Here is a 23,278-nt window from a genome sequence, read left to right on the forward strand (position 1 = left end):
AGTCAGGAAAAGACTCAAGCTAGAACCAACCAATTGTTTCAGTTAAGGAAAACCTCACCACAGAAGGCAACATACTTAAAAGCACCCAGAAGCTGTACAAATACTAAAAAAGTGAATAAGGGAAGGACCAAGGGGAAAGCTGCAGGAAGACAGAAAACATTCCTCCGCACCTAACCACAGGCTGACAGATTAGAAGATGCTCACAGAGACAGAACAGAGTTGACGAGAGGGACAAAGGCCTGCACGTTTCAAAGTTCAAAACTTCACATTATTAAGTATGATAACTTAGGGGAGAAGGGAGACATGCTATCAGAACAGAGCACTCCTGCCTTTATAATACTCTACCAGGTATAAAATCCTTACACTAGAATAAATCGAGCAGATACATATTCATAAATAACACAATTATGTTAGCAATAATAACACATTGCTGAGTGGTCAGTCAGATCTGTTGTCTTGTGTCTACCGGCTACAGAATACTTTTACAGCTACTGTAAGAATTTTAAGATGGAACTGCCTTCTAACCCTCTATCCTTACCATACAAAACTCCAATTCACCCACATACAGATACGTACAGCATGGTTGAGCCTAATGTGCTTCTCTCCACAAGGCGATGAAAATGAAGATTTGCCATGACAAAAGCCAGTCCATCATCCTTCTGAAAAGTCAATTTCAAAGAACATAGTTTTCAGTAGACGTATTTTAATTTTTCACAAGTTCATTTTTAAAATCCATTTATCATCTTGAAGATACATGCTTTGTTATTGCTAACAAGGTGTTACCAAAAGGCCTGCATACAATACTGAGAGCTGGACCATGATTCACTCAATATGCAGAAATGTAGTTCCAAAAGAATTAATGTCCTACACTTGTGAGATAGCAAAATGTTCTATTGCATACAATGATTTCCATGCCATTTACATGTATACTTCCGGTGTACGTGTGCATGTGTGCATGTGTGTGTGTGTGTGTGTGTGTGGTGTGTGTGTGTGTGTGTGTGTAAGAAAAAGAAAGGCATAATTTAAAACTCTTTTCGAAGATAAAGACAATCTGATAAGGACCTGCAGATGTCTGGAAAACTTCACAAATACTGAGCATCACTGGATAATGTTCTGACAGCTTCAGCTGTCAACTTGATACATCCTAGAAATATCCAAGGTTCCCAACTGAGGTACTGTTTGGATGTGACCTGCCCGTGAGCCATTTTCTTGATTTCTAATTGATGGAGGAGGGCCAGCATCTCTAGGCATGAGGTTCTCGACTGTCTACGACAGCCGGCTGAGCAGAGGCCAGACAGTAACCACAGCTCCTGCTGCCTAGTACCCGACTTGACTTCCTGCTCTGATTTCCCTCAATGATGGATTGTAAGATGAAATAAATAAACCCTTTCCTCACCCAAGCTTCTTTTGGTCGTGCTGTTTATCACAGCAACAGAGATCAAACTAGAACCATGCTCCTTTTCCAAACAACTGCTCAGTTGGGCAGATGCAGTAGAAATGACTAATTTCACTTCTTCACCTGCCCAGCGGCTCAACTGGCAGAAGATGTGGCTGTGGGGGAACTTATGCTTACTGCTGTAGCTATTCCTGAATAATAAGCCTGAAGGGACCATTCTCTGAACAGTTCAGACAGTCCTCATAATTCTAGAACAAAAAGGATCCAAAACTTTTAAGTCATAAAATGCATGAGCAAACTGCTGCTTCATCCTCTAAGCACACACACACAGGGCAAAAAGGAAAGGAATAATGACCGCCTCGGCCAGCTGGTAAAAAATGCAAGAGGATGATGCTGCAGAAAACTGACACGTGATTCGCCCCATCACTGTCCACAGAGGCACAACGCTACTCTCACCAACCTGTGAAATGCTCTCATTAGAGAGCCTAGAGCCAAAGCCACAAAACTAAACAAGTGTGGACGCAGAGATGAAGCACACTTTCCTGCAATGTACTGAATGACTGTCCAGATTTGACCCCATTAGAACCCTTCTTTTGAACGGTTGGTCAAGGAGATATAAGTCACTATAGACTATCGCCGTTGCCTTGCTTGCCTCTCAAGTTTATAAACCCCTACTACTGAATACACTGCACACTTAAGACACACACAGGGTTCAGAATGGCTCGGGTGATCCCAGCTGACCTGACCTCAAAGCCTCTTACCTGTGATCTAGCTTCTGTGGTGCCAGAAAATACTATGCAAGCTGCCAAGGAAGAGATGCTAACAGTCGTACTCAGCTGCAGCATCTACAAATCACAGCAATGACCAGCACCGTAAGGTGTTTATAAAGGTGCGAGCAAGTGGAACTCACATGCAGGTGGCACCAAACTGGACTTACACCAAAGCCCATCCACAGAGGGAAAGCGCCGCCGACCAGGCCCACCACAGAGGGGGCGCACAGAAACCAAGGCCCATCCCCAGAGGGAAACGCTGCCTGCACAGAAACCAAGGCCCATCCACAGCAGGGAAACGCTGCCTGCACAGAAACCAAGGCCCATCCACAGCAGGGAAACGCTGCCTGCACAGAAACCTGGCCACCTTCTTAGGGCTAGCAGGGTCCTGGGCCTCACAAAAGAATCTGCTGCGAGACCAGCATAATTCCCTACGACATTCTCAATCTTATCCTGACAACCATAACTAAATGTAGCTACCACCCCTCATCAAGCATGCTTCCCTTTACAGCAAACAGAGACCATTACAAAAACCCACAGCTGGACACAATGGTGGTCTGGAGCTCAATCCCAATGGAAACATTTACATCACACCTCTCGCATCTACAGCCCAGGGAACACTGCAGGAGAGGGGTAAGAGTCAGAACATCAGTAAGTTTACTGTCAGACAATCTGTCTTAGAAATGACTGCACAAGCGGCATAGGCTGTCCATGAACTCCATCTTACATATGTCAGTGTACAAACACGGGACTGTGAAGGGGAACTACATACTCTGTGCATGATCTTAAGTATGTCAGTGTGCAAACACAGGACTGTGAAGGGGTGACACGGTCTGTGTACGAACTCCATCTTACCTGCCATAGCCCCACCAGGAGTCCAGGATTTAGACAGAACGCCCGGACAAGTCTATCACAGCCAACCATGGCAGCCTTGCTTAAGTGACTCAGATCATACTTTGCAATTAAAGACAGCCATCGTGGTCTTGGAACACCATGCCAAGAGAGAAGAGAGAGGGATGTGAACTTTCCAATATGTCTTCTTGTCAAGACTCATTAGTGTAACTAAAAATACTTTGAAGAGCAATCTATACACACTAACATGCTCAAACCGAGTGACATAATTATGGAACTTTGTACAACTAAGAGGCGAACACACCAAGTCTCTTACCCTACTGTGTTTTTCGTCTCCACCCTCTTGCTCTTCCTCTGAGAGCAGATGTGGCTTCCCCAAAGTTTTTATCAGGTGGATCTGAGAAACAACAGTGAAAACTGAAACATGAAAAGCAAACCTAAGCTGAAGTCATGAGTGCTTTTGTGAGAGAGCCACACAGGATTCTCAGTGTCAGTGCCCAACAGTAAATACCCAGCTGTGTAGGAGAAGCCTTCACTCTATCCCACCCTCCACAGGGACTGGTATCTACAGGCACAATGCAGGGCAGACAATGAGTGTGGCTACGGAAATTGGGAGAGGAGCTGAGGTCTCAGTGGCTGGTCAACAGAGCCTCAGGCCACAGTCCCTACAGCACGTGGAATTAACTTCCGGGAACTGGTACTCAGATTACAGGTGATAAACACTACAGATTCTGAGGAAACAAGGCAGGGTCATGTGGGAGGGGCACTGCTCCAAAGCAGAGGAGGGCTGTGAGGCAGCACACCCGAACTGCAGCTCTCGTGGGCAGGCTCTAGCACTGTGTTCATACGGAATGTGATGCTGAGCACAGTAACTGGGTGGCAGACTCAGCACGTGAGGAATATGGCTGGAGCATGGTGAACACAGGGCCGGTGACCTAAGTATAATCTCAAGAAACCTCAGCTCCAGCTGACAATGACATCACAGCATCACAGACTGGGTCCCAACAATTGAGAACACTGCTCGCAGGGAAGGCCAGACAATTCAAAGAAAAAATACCACAATAGCACAACACATCTACCGATGCTCAGTAGCTGCCAACCATTGTTGTAGCCATGGTCAAGACAGAAAGAGGCAGCTGGTGGAGAGGGCAGAAAGCCTCTCGCCTTCCTCTTCAATGCACCACAGCTGGGAAGCAGTCTCGCGTATAGCTACCCAAATACCCAACAGACTCCGGGGACAATCAAAACCCATCCACCTTAGCTTTACGAGCCACAGCCACAGCCACTGGGGCCTCTGGGAACATTATACAATCATCCCCACAAACTTGGAGGGCGCATGGGGTACATGAACTGACCACAGAGTCCATCTAGAAAGGTCTAAGCTACAGGGAAACTACCTGAAAATAACACCATGAGCACTTTTGATATTCCCAGAAACACTTCACAACAGAAACAATGCAAGCTTAAGTGAAGAAGGTACAGTCTCTCCTGGCTCTCACAAAGACACAGCAAAGACCTGTCCCCCTCAGGCTGAAGTCACTGGCCTACAAACTGTGGAGAGAGGCCCACCAAAGCACATTGCTGAGACACACCTTCAGCTCTGCTTACCACTGCCAGTGAAAGGCTAGTCCAGAGTTTAAGTGGACATTAATTACACTAGATTCATTCCCCCAATGAATCCCAGCATTCATCACCATGTAGTAACTAGTATACCTGGCCTTGGTGGCAATTTCTGGAAACACACATACTTGTGACTTCTACAATTCAACGTAACATGTAATCTGTAACCCATAGTCTTCCGAGATATTTTAACTAATGTTAATTAATTTGTACCAGTACCTAAAAACAATGATCCCTGATATACAAAGTAACAGATCAAAACAGTGTAGTTTATAGAGTCCAAACATAATTTCAGAATGTAACAACTTACCTACTATATTAGAAAAACTTGGAAGTTCGTCATACAAATTTCAGATTTGTCCAAATTAACTGTGTTGTCAAAATTTATCTAGTAATCTAATTGGGGGAAATCATCCCTGTTTTACACTGATGTTTTCAGAACATGCCAAGCACGCACGGGGAGCAGTGAGAGGTCTGAATAAGATCACTAAGCAGTGACTGAGCTGGCGCCTCAGAGGGGCCGAGAGCAGGCCCACCCCAGGGCAACCCTGAGACAACACCATCCTTCACAGGGACAGAGAAGAGAGGGGCCCATGGGAAGAACCACAGTAAGCCAAGACGGTCACAAAATCGATGCAGAGAACACTGCTGCAAAATCAACGGGTTGGGGCAGACAGCAGCATGACAGTTACGTCGAAGAAACATGACCGTATACCGCAACAGATCTGATACAAAACTCGCTAGCCTGCGTGGCCCGTGAGCATCCAACCCTGCTGCAGTCCCGCTATCACAGGACATGCTCACTGGTGGGGTGGGATTTGCTGGGGGAAGCAGCTGTGAGCCTTTCGGTGTGCATGGACTTGGGGCAAAGCCACCCAACAGCAGGCTATGTGTTCTGTATGAGCACTCATCTGACCTATGGACTTCACAGCTAAGTCTCTTCATCATCACCTTAAAGGACATCAGCATCCCACCAGTGTACAGATGGGAAGGTGAATGCAGAATCAAGTGCACATGGTCACATGTTAGTAAATTCAAGAGAAAAAAAGAAACACACAAAATAAGTGATAATTGCATTTATAAAGTAAACTAAAATTAATATATAACTAATGAAGAACATGTTAATTTTGTATTGCTTATTAAAACAGCTAAAAGTAAAAATGTAGAAAAGCCAGCCACACGCCATCTAAAAAAAAACTTTACTATTAGAAGATTCAAGACATTTTAACATGGACCTCAATGTGACAAGCACGGTGTCTTCTGTTCCACAGCAATGCAGAATGACCGGGAGGTCTCTGACTTTCAGTCAAATGGACACCCACTAGTGGTATTTGTGAGTTACAGAGGAATGACTATTAACACTCCGGTCCCGGGAGTCCTCCCCAATGTGCTGCTGAATTAGTACTTACCCACGGGGGTCAAAGGGTTTATACCGGTCAGCAAAAACTGGCGTCACACCACACAGCTCCAGGGTGGACAACGTGGTCAGATGTGGCCAATTTTTGTCATACCACACAACGGTGACAGATGTGTCATTGAAGGAAAGATCAACGTGCTGCACGATGTGTTCTTTTCCACTCTTTTCTCTTAATATAATTGCAAAATGTAGGCCGAAAACTCTAGAGGAAGAAAAGCAAGCTCAAAATGCTTTCAAAGAAAGAACTCTATACACACAAGCACGCGCACACATGCACGCACATACCCATGCATATTTGCACACACGCACGCAGACACACACAAATGTGCACACACACACACATTCATGCACACACGCATGTACACACGCACACACACACACACACGCACACACCTCCTATATCATTTCCATCGTTGGCACCCTCCTGACATGCTTTCATTTCACCCACAGCACCTTTCAAGCCTCTTCACCTCCAGCAAGTCCTCCCTGAGTATCTGTGACTTTCCATGACTGGCAGTTCAGACAATGGAAAGACACCTTCAACACCCTGGCTCTACTCCACATCATGAGGCTGTTTCTTCTGTTTATATAAATGAAGCCAATATCAAAATATATATTAATAGACACAAAAACCCACATAAAGAAAAGCCAATCAGAGACAATCCCCTGTAACATGAACTGCTCATCTAGTCCAGGAGTGCAGCTCGTGGTACCCATTTCCCTAGCGTGTGTAAGGGTCTACCTTCAATCCTTAGGCCTGCAAGCTACATAAAAAAATAAAATAGGATAAAACCTGCCTATCCACTATATATCTAAAACACCTAAATATGACAACATCCGGTTAGAAACCAGAAGATTCCGTGGTCCTGTCCAGGAGCATGACTATCGGCAGCCTATACACACCTGAGAGCCTCTTTTATTTTCACAGGAAGACCTGTGTAGGAGTTGACAGGTTTGACAATTTGGGCTAATGCTTCTTTCACACACGAGATCTGCTTCGTAATATATTCTTTCTTCCAGTGCCCAGCTTCTTTATCCTCAACTGACAGGAGACTCACAGACGTAGCTGTCTCCTCCACTGAATTGACTTTCCAGTGTGGCCTTCTCGGTGAGAAGGCAGCTGAGTAGATTTTGATCCAAATAAGACTGGAAGAAAGGGATGATAAAATACAGCAATCTGGAGGCAATGTATCACATGAGAGACACACAATAATTTTTAATTCAAATAGGCCAATTCTGTGAATAATTTATGCCTGTCTCCATGGGTACAGTGGGCCACAGTCTGGAATGAAATGTTTTAGACCCACTATCCCCAAAAGCACATAAAAAAAGGCAAAAGCCTATTCTAGAGTAAGGTTTAAGTTAAGAATTTCATGTTATGTGGGATCATCCAAATATTCTTTCTGCAAAATAACCGAGTAGGAGTTCAATCTTAGAAAAAAAAATCACAGGTGTATACAAAGGGTGACTTTGGTCTTATTGTGGGTATGAACATACATAAGCACTATACACAAATACACAACGATGAGTAATACATCATACATTCATTTTGCTTCCTATCTTTAAATTTCTAACAGTGAACATGCCCCAATTTCAAAAAACATAAAATAGTAAAGTCATTAAAATATAACAGCAACCATTAGGTTTTCCTGAGCACAAATGCCAATTGCTACTTAAGCAATTCACATACATAAACTCACTTAGTACTTCCAATACACACATGAGGTAACTACTGTTTCTATCCCAATGTGTAACAGATGACAATAACTGCAGTCTAGACTGGTGCATATACACACACATTGTAATGACCTAAAGATGATCTACATTCATTCCAAAATTATTGCCAAATGCTATCCACTAGTTGATACAGATAAAATATATACTATCTCACAAAGTAATTTCTTGCACCTTTTAAAATTAAAAGACAAGACGCTGCCTTCTCTACTAGAGCCATGCATGTTCCCTTTGGAGTGTGGGAACAGGGGACAGGGGAGCACAGCCGTAATGACATCGGAGGATGTCCTGTGGGCTCCTCACGCCAAGGGCGAACACAAGAGCATCAAGGATGTGGCAGACCAGTCATTTCAGGACTAGAGTTTTCCTTACTATGACCTGGAAGAACTGTTAAAATATGGATTCTAGACCACTCAATTATAATCTTCCAATGCACTGAATTAAAATCTTCACAAACGCAGAATGGGAATCCAAAGTTTTGCATTTTCCCAGCTGACTGTGACACTGTCTTCCATGGACTAGTGTCTGAGAATGTTTCCTGCCTACCATGCTCCAAGAACACAAACACTGCAGCCTATCTGTCATTCTCCAAACCCTTATCTCCCAAATCAAAACTGCATTCCTTTTTCTGGATGCTTTTCCTAGCAATCTGCAAGTTTGCAACCTGCAGATTCGACACAGAATCAGTATTTGCATGGTCTTTGATACTGAGTAAGAGAACCCCAAAAGGCCAAGAAGTGGGTACAAAACGCTCAGTAGATACTAGGCAGACTCTATCTCTCTCTACACAAGATGAAGTTCTAGGTGCAGGCCAAGATCACAATGAAAAATAGAAGCAGTGGCTTCTCTTAATTCATAGATGCTCCAGATCCTAACTGAGGGAACTCCCTGGTCCCCAAGAGAAGGTCTGCACACGCTGGCTCTCTCTCCCCGCTCACTGTCCACATATAGCAAGGATATCTGATTGGAAGATTTGGGAGGAAGAGCTAAGTCAATTTAACAGGGATCCCTGTCACTTCTTTCTCAATGGTCTGCATGACCACCAGCAGGGAGCAAACCACCGGCCCAAGAACCCAGGACCAGGTGAAAAGCTCTGTGAGGGAATGAATCTATCACGCCCTGGACCCCTGAACCCACACCAAAGTTTTATTCTACAGACCCAATAGGAATAGGCTTTATCTTCAGCAGATGCAAAGAATATTCCATATCTTACACTCATAAATGCAAATGCTTGAAAATACATGACTACATACAGCATTAGACATGCTATTGTCCGAAAATAATAAGTATTAAGATTAATTCTCTTAATTTTTTAGGAAGTGGCTAAAATGCCTACTGATTTTCAAAACTTCTATCCTCACATATAACAGACAGACACGGTAGTCTCCTTACTTGTCACTGGCCAAGTGATAAAGGCGTCTGCTCACACATCCCGTGCACAGCAAGCTCACAGCATCCAAGTAGGAAAATATATTCAGCAAGACTTCGGTGGGCATTCTGAGAGAGGAGGGAGACAATCAGACAAGCTAACCAACTGACTCTCCCAGAACATGGGAGTCTGTGCCTTTCCCAACACGCTGGCTACCCAGGGTCTCTCCTACAGAAACCCTGCCTCTGCACCTCTGTGTTCCCACTCCAGTACAGTCTTCTCCAAGCTCTTTAATCTCAACCTTCACTTTCCATCTTCAATGTCACCTGATTTTATAATTCTGCAGTATGGAATTCACTCATTTTCTTGACAGCATGCACTCCAATTTAAGATTTTTCACTTAAAAAAAAAATATCCCTCACTAGGCCAACAGCTTCTAGGAAATACATGTAAAGGCTCACCATGTGTCCCTCAGCATCTGGTACAGCGTCAGATTATTGTGTGACAGATCCTGTTCCCAGATTAAAGGGTTTTAAATGTAACTGGAGTCCTTAATTACTTCTATGTGTAAAAACATACTAAAATATGCACATAAAATATGGTACTGTTGACTGGACTAAGTATGACACAGGGTTAAATGTCCAATTGTGAATTAGTTTTGCTATGCACAGGGTCTCCAGGCTTTGCATGTCTGTCCATGAAAACACCAACATGGCAGAATTCCAAGGTATGCTAGTTACATCAATGTATCCCATAATGGTGTTACAACACACATCTATAGGCACGTTAACATCAGTTCACAATGTTTTTTAAAGAATGAATGCATTTCGGTTCCAATGGTCAAGGCAAAGATCTCTCTGTGACGAAGAGTTCCAAACCACTGATCTAAAAAAAAAAAAAAAAAAAAAAAAAATCCCATAGGCTCCTGGCTTGTGCAACTTCAGAAGAAGCATGCTCTTCTTTTGTTTTCCCATGGGTCTTTGTCTACTGAGGAGTGAATAATTAGGAAGAACAATTTAATAGAAGGAAAATTCAATGTACTTGTCACCTTTAGAAGTTTAGTTTCATAAAACTAGTCTAATAGGGATAATAGTGACAGGCTCATGACTCATGTCAAACTCTCTGTGTTGTACATTCTTCCTACACAATCTTATTCTTAGAAAGCTCAAAATAGCAACTTGGTATATGCTACACCATAATGCTCTCTAAAAACCCTTGCCTAAAGCCCACCCCCCACACACTCACACCCCCCTCCCCCCTGAGAGGCAGGCTACGTACCTGTCCAGCCCACCCCTCCCACACTCACACCCCCTCCCCCACACTCACATCCCCTCCCCCACACTCACACCCCCTCCCCCCTGAGAGGCAGGCTACGTACCTGTCCAGCCCACCCCCTCCCCCACACTCACACCCCCCCTTGAGAGGCAGGCTACATACCTGTCCAGCCCACCCCTCCCCCACACTCACACCCCCTCCCCCCACACTCACACCCCTCCCCCACACTCACACCCCCTCCCCACACTCACACCCCCTTCCCCCTGAGAGGCAGGCTGCGTACCTGTCCAGGCATACAAGACAGATGGGAGACTTCTCCTTGTGTTGGCCATGCCTGGTATACTGCTTTAAGACGGGCGGGCCTCTAGCAAATTTAACCCCAGCACCCTTCCTAAAAGTAAAAGTGAGAAACTCGGGTTACATAATTACCAAATGGGGTGGATCTCCTGCTGCCCCATACAATAAAGAACCAATAAACTCCGGAGATTGTTCAATGTGAAAGAAACTGCATCTCTGAAGTAAAGAGAGAAGGGGAAAAGAGTAGAGGGATGGAGGGGAACGGAAGGGTTCAAATCAAGTGTGCAGTAGGAAAATAAACATAAAGCCTACACTAAAGCAGTGCCTGTGCTCATGACACACTGCCAGCCTACGAGAGGGGCACTCCAAATGCGCCTAGGAGAAACAAAGGGAAAACGATAAAAATGCCGTTCCAGGTTCACTATACTGCTGCAACAAAACGCTCCACCCAAAAACAGTTTAGAGAAGGGGCTTGTCACAGGCTGGAGTCCATCAGTGAGAGAGCAGGCACCTAAACAGGAGCTTGGCAGTACAATCCATGGAGCAACGCTGCTTGGCGGCTCGTGCACAGCCTCACCCTTACCCGGCTTTGCACATCCCAGGACCATATGCCCAGTGACTGGGGACCCCACAATGGGCTGGGCCCTCCTCCATCAACCAACTGTCAAGACAGTCGCTCATAGCCATGCCCTGAGGCCAATCTGATCTGAGATTCCCTTCTCAGGTGGTTTTAGGATATGTCAAGCTGACAATTAAATCTAACCATATTCAGATATATTCAGAGGTCAGCTTCTCTGTAACATGGTGAGCAGGAAGCCTTAGCACGTTTTGTTCCTGATAGGTTTAAGTTTATATACCATACAATTTTTATTTGTTCTCTTACATAGATAGTCCTGTTTATTTTCTATCTTTTCAATTTTTTTAATTATTTGTGTATGTAGAGCTATGTCTGGGGTGTGTGTGTGTGTGCGTGTGCGTGTGTGGTTTCAGGCACCTAAGTACAGGTGCTGATATGTGCCAGGGACCCTAGGCTCTGGAACTGAAATTCGGGCAGTTGTCAGCTGCCTGGTGTAGGTGCTAGGAACCAAACTTGAGTTCTCTGTATGTACAATACCCACTCTAAAACCCTGGGCCATCTCAGCAGCCAGTATGGCCTCTCTTGATTGAAAAAAAAAAAAATATGCAGTGGCAAGACACTGTTATCAATATCATAACGCTTTTTAGGTAAGTTTATACTTGACTTACCACAACAGGGTTTGTTTATATTGAAAAGAAGTGTGTGTGTGTGGGGGGAGGGGGTGAGAATGTACTTAGTTTTCATTCAGTGCTTAATGTATGTATGAAACCTTAGACTTCTTGGATCAAACCTCTACACAGCCATGGTGTATGTATATATATATATATATATATATGTCAATATACACTTTATAAGAATAATGACAAGTAATTTCAAATCATTTGAGACTGCATTGTTGTTGCTTGGCTAAAGAAACTGCATGACAGAGCTCCAGTTTCTGGTTTAGTGGATACAGCCCCACTTCCTTGTTTAGTTTTGTTACTTAAGACTAAAACCAACTGTATGGTGGTCTTTGTATTCACTGACTGGTTCCCTTTAGCCCTCAAAAATTTGATGGTCTGACATGGTTTGGGGAAAAAATTAAAATGAATAAACTTACTGAAAATTATAAAACTACATATTTGAAATATATATGTGTGTGTGTGTCTATACACACACACACACACACACACACACACACACACACACATACATATATAATGCTTTTATAGATAAACTGCAAATTTGGGAACTCAGAATCAAAAAAGTATGACTTTACATTATGTTGATCATTAGAAGATTATAAAAATAAAATAGTAATGTTGCAGAAATTATACTTGATATATAAATAAGGATATATATATATATAGGCTTAAAATAGATTATAGTACAATTTGATATGAATTTTTGCTTTGCTTATTATAAGAATTGGCCCTTTGGATTCAAAATCATCTGGCAAAAGTGACCACGAGGAAGTTATAGGCCTTTCCTCATCGGCTTAGTTAAACTTTGTCTACTTGCTCCAGGATCTGTGATCACTGAATTATATATATGATTATGACTTTTCAAGGATGTCTTGGTTCATGTTGGAAAAAGTCACATTTTAGATATTTTTGAAATGCAAATATAGATCGATGTACTCATTGTTTTAAGATATAAAAATAAACTCTGGGGTCCTGTGAGGAGAGAAATGCACATATTCTCTCCTGTAGACTGCCTCCCGAACACACTAACAAATAACATATTCCCAGAGGCCCAGGAAAAAGATTCATACTGCTGTCTGGCACATCTTTTTATGTCCTGCTACATCTACCATTCTCAAGTCCTGACCTCTGCGGGTCACCAGCAATTCAATAGTTTGTTGTTGGTTTGGTTTGGGTTTTGTTTGTTTGTTTGTTTGTTTTGCTTTTTGTTTTTTTATTATTATTTTGCTTTGGGGGTTTTGGCTTTTTGTTTATTGTGTTGTTTTGTTTTGTTTGTTTGTTTGTTTTTGTTTTTCAAGACAGGGTTTCTCTGTATAGCTTTAGAGCCTGTCCTGGAACTTGTTCTGTAGACCAGATTAGCTTTAACTTCGCAGAGATCAGCTTTCCTCTGCCTCCCAGGTGAGGATTAAAAGCATTCACTACCACCACCTGGCTCCCAATATATTTCTGGTTTTGGAAACCCTGCGTTTTGCAGTTCATTGTTAGGCTGATCCTAGGAAACTAATAATACCTAGGCATTATTCTTTGCTTCTGAATTTTTGTGTGAGGGCCAGGTAAACAGGCTTGAAGCTTTTCTGCTGTAAACACCTTCATTTAAACACAAAGTTTCAACAGAAGTATAAAAAGGTATGATAGAGTTAGGGTTTTCTGATTAGAGGGACTACGGTAACAGTCTCAGGCTTTTCAGATATACGCCTCTTACCCTCTCTTCCTTCCCTTTCTGCTGTCCAGAATCAGACTGAGAACAAATGTCTGGTAGCTGCAGTCAGATGAGATGAAATGCACACTGGGCTTCATTTGCTCAAGCTAGAGTGTAGAGGCTCATGCGGTCTGCAGTTTCTACTGTGTGTGCTGTTACCCTCCAGGCTCTGGGGGAGTTTATCCAACCTCTCATTCCAGGCTAACAGGGTGCAGACTACAGCTACTTTTTGTGGGGACCTTCCTGTGTGCCAGCCACTCTGCTCCTTGCTATCTAGGGGAGAGAAGCCCCATTCTGAGGCTGCTCAGGAGCCTAGAGGAACGGCAAACTGGAGGCTTGTGGAGGAGTTGATGGTTACTGGTACACACACATCGTGGTATACTATCCTGGCCAAAGGTAACAGGCCACAGCACTGGCCAGTCAACTGAGGACGTGCTTGGACTTGAGAGTTGGCATTGTGTTTATGGCCCATTTGGTATAGACTGTGTATGTCAGCTTACAGCTTTTTTTTTTTTTTTTTTTTTTTTTTTTGCTTCTAATCACATTTTTTTTTTTTTTTTTTTTAATGTTAATCCAAATATATCTTGGGAGCCAGGTTGACCTTGAGGTGGTTATCATTGGTGAATGAGAAATGGGCAATGTGTACTACTCTGTTTTGCACCTTAAATAGTGTGGGGGTACCGGTAACTGATGTATGTGTGGTATACACTGCTCAAAGAAGCAGCTTCTAGGCATTTCCAAGAAACACTGAGGATCCACTGGGAGCACTCAGTGGAAGTACTTCCTAAAATTGGGGGTCTGCGGACTGTGACTTGGTGTTGTTTCAGATACCCTCCAACCTGCTAGTGAGCATCACTCGCTTTGCAGACTGACCCTAATACAAACTCCACCGAATGTAATTATAAGGTGCACTGTTTCATGCCTCACTAAAAAGATGGGTCAATTACAACACAATTTATTGGCTATAAGATGGAAATGCCGTTTTAGAAAAGCGTTAAAAAAAAAAAAAAAAAAGTCTGTAATAAAATACCCTTGCTATTCTTATAAATTTAGGATGCAATGAATTTTAAAGCGCTAAATACACTCCCTGGTACAGAATACATCGTTCGGATGTAGCTGAAGAATAAACCGGTAAAGACTCTTCTAAAAGGAGGCAGGAATCACACGCCCGAGTGTGGGGCCAATGGAAACATTCTAGAAAGAGCAGTGGGGGTGGGAAACCGCAGGGAGACCCGCCCGCGAGCCCCGAGCGTCACCTGAACCCGGGCCGCCCCGCGGCCGCCCCCGCGCTGGCCCAGGCGGCGGCGCCACCGCGAAGGGACCCGCGCAGCGCCTGGAGGCCCACACATCCCGGCCGCAGCATCCGCCCGCGTCCGGTCGCCATGGAGACACGAGAGTACCTTCCCGCGGCGCGGCCGCCCGCGCGTGCGCGCCAGCGCGGCCAGGCTCGTGCGTGCGTGGGCCGGGCCACCCCGCGGACACCGCTGCGCCCGTCTCCCGAGGGACGACGTCCCGGGCACTTCCGGCTGCGGCGTGGGCCGCACGCGCCGGTCATCCTGACGCCGGCTTCGCCGTTCAGAGCTCAGGTCCGTTGGCCTGTGGCGGCCCGGCGGGCTCATCTACGTGTGCGAGCTGTCGGCAGGGAGCGGAAGGGCTGGCATGGCCACTTCCCCGCGGCTGCGGACTCCTCGGCCGGCGGCCCTCTACGGCAGGGCCGTGGCAGCGCGCCCCGTGCACCCAGCCCGAGTTTGCAAGTTCTACCTAAGCCGGGCGGCCATCAACATCCCCGCCTCTTCCTGCCCGGAGGACACTCGGCGCACGCGCGTCGGGCGGCCCGCGGGGAGGCGATTGGGCTGCGGCTTTCTGCCCGCTTGGCATTGTGGGGGATGTAGTCCAGCCCGCCTCCCTCTTCCCGTGGCTGCGCAGTAGAAAGTGGAGCCCTTAAAACTGCGGTTCCCAGGTCGCGCGGGGTTTCCCACGCTGCTTTGCGAAAAGCATGGCGGGCAAGGCGTGAATGTCAATAGTGAGGTAAACAGGGCATTTTTAATTCAAGAGAGAGAGAGAGAGAGAAAAGAAAGGACGCAGAGGTGTGCGTTAGCTTCTCCTAGAGACTCTTCATCTTGGCATCCGCCTAACGCGGTGTCAGTGAGTTGATTTCATGTCTGGTCCGCTCGAGTGTGCGGATTGCTTGCTGAGCTTCACGAGTTGCAGTCCCGAAGCCTCACGGCTTTTGTGAACATGCTTTGTGCTTTCCTACGAGTTGTGCAGCGTGTGGAGAAGCTGCCCGGGACCCTGGGCAAGCAGTTGCTGCCACACTCTGTGCTCAGCAGAGCTTGCTTGAGGACCCAGCCTTTGAGATGGGGGCTGCTGGAGCAGAAGAAAAGAGTGCATCCTAGGACCGTCCTCGGGTTCACCCAGAAAACCTTCTGGACACACGGGCCGGAGCCCCAGAAAGCAAAGGAGGACAGCAGCAAGCAAGTGTCTGTGCACAGAAACCAGAGAGGGGAAGCTGCCGTCTCCACGTCTCAGAAAGGTAAAATATACACAGGACTTCAGCACAGGCCAGCCTCCCCAGCCAACCTGGCAGAACCTGCCCAGTGCCACTTTATACTGAGCTCACATCCAAAGATGGGACAGGGGGATTATACAGGGGAAAATTAGTAACAGAACTTTTAAATATATAGTTTACAACCAAACAATGTCGACCCGCAGTTCTCACAACTTTATAATTGTTTTGAAAATTGATCCTGGATTTGGCATAGTTGTTACATTGTGTGGATGAAGAGGAAGAGATATTATTGTCAACCAATAGAGAAAGCGTTTTTGCCGTTCAATAACAAAGGCAGAGGACTGCAGAAACACAAGCCATGAGGGTCTCATGTGAGAATAATACGTCAAAAAAGTCAGAAGAATGAGAAACACTACACTGTAATATTTAACAGGAGTTTTTAAAACTTAGCGAGTGTGCCTAATAGTCACAGCCTTTGCACACAATAGATGTTACAGGAGCTATGGGTGCTTGAATTAGGAAATTCCTGTCAGGACTGAGTATTGGGAGGAACAGGATTTGGGGGCGTCCAGGCCAATGACCAGATTTGGAAATCAGGAACAAGTATAGTTATGTCTTAGTCTAATTGTTCTGCATCTCAGTTCGGGGTCTCACATAGTGTCTATTGACAGGTAGTTTATGAGATTATCGATGATGGGACAGAGATTGTCATTGCAGACCTTAGCCTCCGAGCCTAGTAAAGAGATTGGATTATGAAGCAATTACTATTTAGATCAATACTGTAAATTATATTTTTTTGATAGATGCAATATTTCTATTTTATTTTTAAAAGATTTTCTCTCTTTTTCTGTGTGTGTGTGTGTGTGTGTGTGTGTGTGTGTGTGTGTGTGTGTCTGTAGGTGAACGTGGGAGCCTGGAAAGATTGAGGTTGTCACATCCTCTCTGGAGCTGTAGTTCCAGGCAATTGTGAGCCACCAGGTGTGGGTACTGGGAACTGAACTGCCTTTGTCTGCAAGAGCAGCAAATACTCTTAACCTCTGAGCCATCTCTCCAGCCCCGGAACACATTTCAAGTGAGCAATCTGTGCTAACACCCAAACATATGTTATAGTAAAGACTACTTCTAAATACATGCTTTTATTATAGTATTCTACTGAACATATGTAAAATGTGGAGGAAAAATGCCCCCTGTTAAAATTTTGATTTCCTGGAAAATTAAATTTTTAAGGTATGAAGTTAGAGAAATCTGGGTTCCTAATAGTGATGATACTAACCTATGTATGTACCAAAGAGATAAATGCTCTCAGCATCCATGAAAAAGTACAATGTGATAATATAGTTTTTCACACATAGCATGCACTTATGTAAATAATGTGTGTAAACATACATACTCCCTCATAATGATGTCTTGATTGATTAATTACCTTAGCTCCCCAAACTTTAATCCACATGTTCATATACTTACTTAGTACAGAAAAAATAACAGCCTCTGAGGTTTATTTGACTCATAGATCATCCTGGTCCTTGCGATTCCGAGTTCAGTTCAAGGACTTTATGCACCAGTGAGTGGGGACGTGTGGGGTGGTACCATTAAGAGTTGCTTCCGTTTGGGTCCCTTTGCTGCCTTGTCTTTGGGTTGACTGAGTTGGCGTTTGTGGTCTGGACAGGGTAGACCCGTGTCCACGTTACCTCATCTGTGACTGTCCTCCTCTGAGAGACTGGTAAGGGTTTTTTGCCACTAGAAAGGAAGTAGTATCAACATTACGATATCCGGTGAAAGCCGTACAGAGACGGCTAGGCCCTGTGTACAGCCATGCCACGCTGAAGAGCCTGTTCTCATCTGCTCTCAGAAGCTAGGCGGGGCCAGGCCGGCACTTAGGTGAGGGATTCTTTTGAAACTGGGAAGCTGGGAAGCATTGAGATCATCTGCTGAGGAGGCTCCCTTGGTCCCTGAGCTCCACATGCCATCTGCTAGGAACGCACAAAGCCCCCAGGGGCCAGGGTACTGTGGACAGACCTGTAACCTGTAACATTTTCTCTTCCCAGTGAAAGAAGCCGGAAGAGACTTCACCTACTTGATAGTGGTCCTCGTCGGAGTCAGCGTTACAGGTGACACAGCCCGGCCAGTGCCAGTCCCTGAGTACTGCTCCACGGCCTTCCACCCTGTGGCCGCCCTTCATCTTTCTCTCTGCCTTTTCAGGTGGCTTGTTGTACACGATTTTCAAAGAACTGTTTTCTTCATCCAGCCCTAACATCATCTACGGGAAAGCCTTAGAAAAATGCAGAACACACCCTGAGGTTAGTCCCCGGTGAGAAGGTGTTGGGGAGCAGGAATGCGTCTCTTCTGAAGCAGTGACATCGTACAGTGATGAGCTGTGGGGTTGCGTTTATGTCACTGGGTCTTTGTTCACTGACTCACTTTGACCCCGGCACTCAAAGGTCACTCCGGGTGTCTTCCTCCCATGTGCCCGTGGTCACTTCATCCCTTCGTCACGGGTGTTGAATGCCGCTGTGACAGGGTGGATACTTCAGAGGCTGGTGGTGTCTGCAGTTCCTTAGTCTGACTGCATGGGCTGCTTCCCCTCTTAATGCTGCTGAAAGTGGGGGCCCTAAAGCCTCACCCTTTCCATATTATACCAGACCGTTCTGATTTCTCTATGTTAATTAGTTAATTAACTGAACTCTTGCCTTTAATGGGCTCAGGCTCTGCATCAGAATTGTATTGTAGGCATTTCATCCTGCCCATGAGGTGTGTCTAGTAAATCTCTAAGATTCCTGTTCTTGGTATAATTAGGAGGGCACTACAGAATTCCTGGTTTCATGGTGATGGGATTTTTTTTGTCGTTTTCCACAGAATTATTTTGTTTAATGTGTTTGTTTGTAGACATTTTTACCCTTTTACCGAAGCCCACACAGTTTCCCAAAGGGGCAGGGTTAGTACTGAGAGTCCCTGAAAAAAGAAAGTGAAAGGCACTGGGGAGGTGAGGTCTGCAGGGTTAAAACGCTGGGACTTCGTCAGGCGGCGGGGGTCGCCATTCTGCCCAGGCCAGTTGGAATTGAAGGAGCCCTGTGTGCTCTCCGGTAGGCGCCTGGCCTGTATTGGGTGCAGTGGTATTCACAGACTCAGGCTTTCGGGCATGTTGAGGGTGGGTGGCACGGATAGACCCACACAGAACAGATGAAAGAATGGGTGTTGTTGAGGTCACAGCATCCTAGCAGATCCTTAACCCTCAGCCGGCCCGTCTGGTCGGAACTGCTTAACTTAAGTCCCTTTTGTGCCAGGCTACATGCCTGCCTGCAGTAGTTAATCCTAATCTGACACTGCTGGGTTTACCCTGGTAACTCCTTGACAGTCAGTCCCTCTTCCGGGTGTTAGGTCTTGGGTGTCTGGTGACTGACAACCTTCCTTTTCCTGGATGACACCCAGCAAGGAGACTCAATATGGTATTTTCCCTTGATATTCACCTTGTGTTTTTAGAGAGGATTCCAATGTATTTGCTTTGAAAATTCAGGGCAGTGCCTGGGCTGTGGTGACGCACGCCTTTAATCCCTACACTCGGGAGGCAGAGACAGGCGGATCTCTCTGAGTTCGAGACCAGCCTGATCTACAAGAGCTAGTTCCAGGACAGGCTCCAAAGCCACAGAGAAACCCTGTCTCGAAAAACCAAAAGGGAAAAAAAAAAAAAAAAAAAAAGTAAAGAAAGGAAGGAAAGGAAAAAAGAAAAAGGGAAGAAAATCCAGTGCAAACTGTTTCCACATCAAGTGAATTTCCTCATCAGGGAAAAAGGTTTGCACCTGGTTTAACAGTGCCGCCATTACCTGATGTTTTCCCCTCACTGTGCTCAGGGCTTCAAGATTTCATTTTTTCATTTTTACCTCCCAGCTTTAATACAAGACACTTAATGATTTCACCTCCTATGCCTGTCCAGTTTATCTTCCAAAATGAGTGTTAGTAGAGAAATACTTCAGTACTTTGGTTTATTTTGTTTCTTATAAGGGAGGGGACAGCTTTACCTCAGCATGTATCATTCCAAAGCTACAAGTGACAACACAGAGTGAACATTTTCTGCCCCTGTGCATGAGATATTCACTTACTTGCAGTATGATCTTTACATTATACCCTTTTATTCTTAGCTTTCTTGTTTGAATCACCATATTGATTTTTCCTCCCTAAAATCACTTGGAATGTGAAAAAAAAAAAAATAACGTAGCAGTTGATTGTCAGAAAATATTTGTGTAGGAGTCATGAAAAGAGTCATGGTCTCTGTTCTGCAGGTGATCAGCGTGTTTGGGGAGCCTGTTAAAGGCTACGGGGAGATGACGAGACGTGGGCGAAGACAGCATGTCAGGTAATACAGTGCCCTTGGGAGAACTCCAGGATAAATTTATAGTAAAAGGAATCTGATGAGGGTTGTCCTGTATATACGTTTCTCTTACTGTGGTCAGTGGTCACTATGGTCAGGGAGGCAGGGAGATGGGGAAGACTAGGAGAAGAGGAGAATTCTGGGAAATGTAAGCAGAGGACAGTCGCTATGAGAGACCACAAAGGAGTTAGAGGTCCAGACCCTTCTCTGGTAATATGAGACCACGTGGAAGTATTTAGACTAATATAAATGGGTTAATAATTAAGACAGAGCTAGCTGATAAGAAGTCCATGCCACCGGCCAACAGTTTTATAAGCAATATAGCATCCGTGTGTTCATTTGGGGCTCCAGGGCTTCGGGGTAGGCTGGGACAGAAAACTCATGCTCACGGAACTTGGATGTCATCTTTATGCTTTCTTGACAGTTTTATTGAATATGCAAAAAATGAGCTAAAGCGCATCCGGGTGAAATTCTACATTGAGGGCTCTGAACCAGGGAAGCAAGGGACAGTGCACGCAGAAGTGGAAGCGGTATGCCAGCCTCGGGCCGTGGGGTCACAGGGGTCAGGGGGGCAGTGGGCCCAAGCATAGTGTTGCTAAGCTCTGGAGAGGGTAACAACTTCTGTGTGTTTTTCAGGACCCACAGAGTGGCCAGTTTGAATTTCGATATGTATTTGTGGAAGTGGCTCCTGCTAGATCTATTGTTGTTGAAGATAATCGTTCCCAAAAGAGTTAAAAGAATCGGGCCAGCCTGCTGCTGCTTGCAGAGGACAAAGGGATTCGTTGCCACTGTGATCACCACAACTCTTTCAGAAGCTGTTCAGAAAAATAAGAATAAAATGTTTGTCGCACAGAAAGCGTATGTAATGTGAGAGTTCATGAGTTTGGACAAACCAAACTCAGATTTTTCTTGTGAAAATCATGAAATGTAGCAAATTTTATAGCATTATATCAAATTGCCAATCATGGCAGTACTTCAGCTCTATGTTCGTGGTAAATTCATGCACCACATAAATAAAAGTTTCAGTATTTTATGCTCTTTAATATTGTGTGGTTTTTCTACAACCTGCAAAATAAAAGTAAATCTAACAAAAAGATGTCAAAAGCATTTTCATCTACTCTGGAATCTGGTTTGAGCTGAGCATGTGAAAATCTTTAAGAACAGTAGTAAACCAGATGATAAGTACGTTGTGGCTGCTTTTTCCCCTTGTCTGAAAAAGGTGCCTGAAGCTAAAGTGAAGAGTTGTGGATTAATTCTGTCGGCAGAGGAAATCTCAAAATGGACTAGTGTAGACTCTGTCTGCACTGTCAGTGCTAATGAAGATGTGTAAGGAAAAGGAGCAGGCTGAGCAAGAGAAAACACAAGATGTAGAACAATTTGAGGATAAAAGGAGCACTAGGAAGTGTATTGGAGTCAGTGCTGTGTTCAAGAAGATAAAGCAAATTTAAAATGGAATAAAGGGAGTGTCGACCTCAGGGCAAGATCATACCTTGCTAAATCTCCAGTGTGGGAAAAAGCATTAACGAAAAGCTCAGATCCAGGTGTGGTGGCTCACTCCTTCAGTTCCAGCACTGGGGAGGCAGAGGCTGGCAGATCTCTGAGTTTGAGGCCAGCCTGGTCTACAGAGCAAGTTCCAGGACAGCCCAGCTTAGGCAGTGAAAGACAGAAAGCTAGTAAAGATGTAATTAAACAAAGGGGCCATGTTCCAGCCCAGGAAAGCAGCAGAACTCAACAGCTTCAGCTATGTGGTTCTGACTTTAGAGTTAAGGATATGGAATTTGTCTTGTGGACTAAGGAAAGCAGCTAAGGCCAGGCATGCGTCAGGGGTGTCCCCGAATGGAGGCCTAAAGAAGCCATCGTGTGAAGCTGTGAAGTTGAAGCCTGGATTGCCTTGGAGACCCCAAGATGTTGGAGATGCCCCGCTGAGGAGACATGGTGCCCCGCTGAGGAGAGCTCCTAACGGGAGTGGAACTAGCCCAGAAGAAACGGGTGTTGCGCTCAACAAAGCCAAGAGGAGTTGGAAGTCTGACATGGAGATGTAGAGTTTGGACGTGTATCCCCGTGGACTGTCATGAATGGCATCCCTCATGGCCCCACTTTGCATTTCATTGTGAGCTATATGACTGTGGTGTCTCAACTGAAAACGGCCCCAATAGGTTCAGGGAGGGGCACTATTAGGAGGTGTGGCCTTGTTGGAGGAAGTGTGTCACTGGGGGCGGGCTTTGAGGTTTCAGATGCTCAAGTCGGGCCCAGTGCCTCTCTTCTCTTCCTGCTGCCTGGGGACCCAGATGTAGAGCTCTCAGATTACCTTCCCACCACCGTGTCTCCCTGCACACTGCCATGCTTCCTCCCGTGGCGATAATGGCTAAACCTCTGAACTGTGAGCCAGCCCCAATTAAGTGTTTTCCTTTATAAGAGTTGCCATGGTCATGGTGTCTCTCCACAGCGATAGAAACCCTAACTAAGTTAATGATGTATTAATAGTTTTCCATGAGCAGCACCGATAAAAAGTATAGTTCAACCTGGCCATCAGATGGAAGATTTGCTGAGGTACACTGTCCCCTCTTCCACTGAGAACCCATTACTCACCTTCCCTCTCTTCCCCCGTCTCTCCACTCTCTGTTGTCCCCCTGCTTTGTGATATTGGCCATAAGCTTTTGTTTAAAACACTTGACAGAAAATCAAATACATCATAAGATATTTCACATGTACCGATG

The 23,278-nt window shown here is 45.1% G+C and overlaps 2 protein-coding genes across 2 annotated transcripts in view; one reads left to right on the top strand and one right to left on the bottom strand.

Annotated features, from left to right (window-relative positions):
* The window catches only part of Fbxo15 (F-box protein 15), a 34,427-nt gene extending 19,165 nt beyond the window's left edge, over positions 1–15,262 (bottom strand). The window contains exons 1-7 of the mRNA XM_051202060.1: positions 14,946–15,262; positions 10,717–10,824; positions 9,182–9,286; positions 6,959–7,201; positions 6,048–6,257; positions 3,022–3,148; positions 577–659 (exon numbers count right to left, since the gene is read on the bottom strand). Coding sequence (XP_051058017.1) covers positions 577–659; positions 3,022–3,148; positions 6,048–6,257; positions 6,959–7,201; positions 9,182–9,286; positions 10,717–10,824; positions 14,946–15,244 — 1,175 coding nt within the window. The 5' untranslated portion in view covers positions 15,245–15,262. The remainder of the gene's footprint in view (positions 1–576; positions 660–3,021; positions 3,149–6,047; positions 6,258–6,958; positions 7,202–9,181; positions 9,287–10,716; positions 10,825–14,945) is intronic.
* Positions 15,263–15,765: 503 nt separating this feature from the next.
* On the top strand, positions 15,766–21,668 carry Timm21 (translocase of inner mitochondrial membrane 21). The gene is made up of 6 exons (XM_051201989.1): positions 15,766–16,222; positions 18,244–18,306; positions 18,398–18,495; positions 20,473–20,546; positions 20,986–21,091; positions 21,198–21,668. The coding sequence occupies exons 1-6, from the start codon at positions 15,928–15,930 to the stop codon at positions 21,294–21,296; spliced, it is 735 nt and encodes a 244-aa protein (XP_051057946.1). The 5' UTR covers positions 15,766–15,927; the 3' UTR covers positions 21,297–21,668.
* The last annotated feature ends 1,610 nt before the right edge of the window (positions 21,669–23,278 follow it).

The sequence above is a fragment of the Phodopus roborovskii genome, unplaced genomic scaffold (assembly GCF_943737965.1).
Source record: "Phodopus roborovskii unplaced genomic scaffold, PHOROB, whole genome shotgun sequence".
Lineage (NCBI taxonomy): Eukaryota > Metazoa > Chordata > Mammalia > Rodentia > Cricetidae > Phodopus > Phodopus roborovskii.